At 35.6% G+C, this 2,406-nt stretch overlaps 1 protein-coding gene across 1 annotated transcript in view; it reads right to left on the bottom strand.

Annotated features, from left to right (window-relative positions):
- Positions 1-2,350, bottom strand: part of LOC110033596 (DNA mismatch repair protein MSH1, mitochondrial) — a 158,333-nt gene extending 155,983 nt beyond the window's left edge. The window contains 1 exon segment of the mRNA XM_020737633.1: positions 2,123-2,350. Within this exon segment, the coding sequence (XP_020593292.1) occupies positions 2,123-2,232 (110 nt within the window). The 5' untranslated portion in view covers positions 2,233-2,350.
- Positions 2,351-2,406: the final 56 nt, after the last annotated feature.

Genomic DNA, 2,406 nt, shown 5'->3' with positions numbered 1-2,406 from the left:
AGCAAAGAGGAAAAGTACAACTATGGGCGTGGCATTTGATGAAAACCAAATCGATTTTATTTAGACATTTACATTTTTTGTTTCTTGTTTGTTCATGAAGTCTTTATCGATTACAATGACTTTAAAATTCTTCATTTCGTGCTACTATTTTTATTAGGAGGTTCAAATATTCTTTTGATATTTGGATTTCACTTATTTAATGGTACTCATCATAAGCAATAAATTGGGTGTTAGATGGCTTACTTCTGAGAAAAATTTGATTATTAAAATTGACTCACCAAAGCATCAAAACATTAAATCTAGATCTTCATTTAAAAACTCTAGAACCTTAACCATCCGCATTAGTAACACTAAATATCAACCTGGATAGCACAAAATTGATTTTGAAGGGTATCAAATACTTTCTCAAGTTGTTTTAATTTATTTTCTAAATTCCTGTACGTATCCATCATAATCCCCATGAAATGGTTTTTCCCTAGTTCTATGAATGCCATGATGGGAACTAGCAGCTTGATCCCCTTTTTTATTTGAATTTTCTTCCTCATATTAGATATATTTATATCATATCATTTCCCTTTTGGATTTGCTTACGCATGCTAGATCTAAGAATATGATGATGTATGATCAAGGATTGGGAAAAAGGGCATTATTGAACTTTTCCTTAATTTTATATTATCTGTTATCTAAACTTAAAGATCAAATGAAGTAGCTCTTTAATATGCATGGATCAAAGAATCCAAAAAACATAAAAATTAAAAACTTATAACATGATGATTTAATTAGCTAGTAAGATAATCCAAAAAAACAAATAGAATAGAATAAAAGTTGTTCTTAAGCTAACAAAACCTAATCAAACGATGGAAATGGATATGGTGGTTAGCACTCTCCCATACACAAGAAGGTGGCAAACCATAGAAAAATAATATGGTGGTTTTGGAACCTTTTAAAGTTAATGTTATGGTGCTATACGGTCATATGATCATGATGATTGGCATTGACATGTAGCTTTGAAATGTAGTTTCATCTGAATCCAGGGAACCAAAATGGCTTATCCCGTATCTTAGACTAGTTTAAACTTAGGTTAGGTTGGCCTCATGAATCCAATTCCAATAGAATTGGCCTAAGCGGCCATCTAGGGCAGGTTAGCCTCATGTAACCAATTCCAATAGAATTGGCCTAATCGGCCATCTAGGTTAGGTATCTTTTATTTAACAAATAATCATCAAAGATTAGTGAAAGTGCTTAAACAAAAGAAAACTTTTTTAATATGCAAGTAAAAATATATAAAAAAATTTCATGTTAGTCTCGTTTCAAAAAAAGAAAAACAAAATTTTATACACTTTCTTAAAGATATTTTACACTCAGGGCCTCAGCGGACGATTGGCTACCTGCATTACTTCGGTAATACAAAACAAATGAAGGGCTATTCAAATTTTAGGCATTCGGTTGAATGAAAATGAAATAGTGTGTGAAATTTCATTGTATTGAAAACTCATCTTTTAATTCAATTTGGGTGAATTCAAATCTTTCCAATTTGACCAAATTTCAAATACATCGTGCAAGATGTTACCAAAAGGCATGCCACTGCCACCCGCCAGTTGCCAACCACCACGGCCATTTCTTGAGGTAAGTAATCTAAGAAGCAGCGCGATGCACACTCAACAGAAACTTTTCATACTGCAACCAGGAAGCACATAGATTATAACGGCCCGGTCATGGTGGGAATATAAGTCATAACCTATTTGACCAGCAACTCACTTTTTCCAGGCAGTTTTAAACTACCAAATTCACACAAATAGGCTTATAACTTTCGTAAAAAAAAGAGAGAAAAGAATAACTAAAAGAAATCCCTAAACGTGCCACTTGAAAGCAAGTGTCACAAAAATTGAGTTCTTGAAAAGAAAGGAGATGAAAACTGAGTCTAGAAATCCATAACCCGAGGCACTATTTTCCAGAGTGCCAATATATAAATATACTTCTACTGTTCTGCAGATATGGAACTATCCCATTTTTGCCATTCAGGCCAAGCAATAGCCCAATGAACCCCCATAAACCGCAGAAGAATACTACCGAAGAGGGTGGAGTTTATCAAATAAGATGGAAGCAATGTCGTGCTTAATACCTCACAGGAGCTATTCTAAAGCCATGAATGGAGGACCGCCTGCGTAAACCGGCTAGCAAAAGCAAGCGTGGCGATGAAGTCATGAAAGATGCCGCCACAAGCCGATGCATTTTGAGGGTTTCAAGATTATCCTGGAAGTGGAAACGGAGAGGAAGATGAAGAGGACATAGAGGCCTAGACTCTAGGGTTTCCCGCGGTGCCTTTTTCCCGCCAGAAAGAGTGGGCGACTGTGACTCTGGCAGTCAGAAGGGCAGGAAGGCTAATTATTCCATCAGGACTCCATT

This window comes from Phalaenopsis equestris, unplaced genomic scaffold (assembly GCF_001263595.1).
Source record: "Phalaenopsis equestris unplaced genomic scaffold, ASM126359v1 Scaffold001231, whole genome shotgun sequence".
NCBI classification, from domain to species: domain Eukaryota; kingdom Viridiplantae; phylum Streptophyta; class Magnoliopsida; order Asparagales; family Orchidaceae; genus Phalaenopsis; species Phalaenopsis equestris.
The sequence above is the reverse complement of the archived record's forward strand: the minus strand, read 5'-3'. Positions and strand labels throughout refer to the sequence as shown.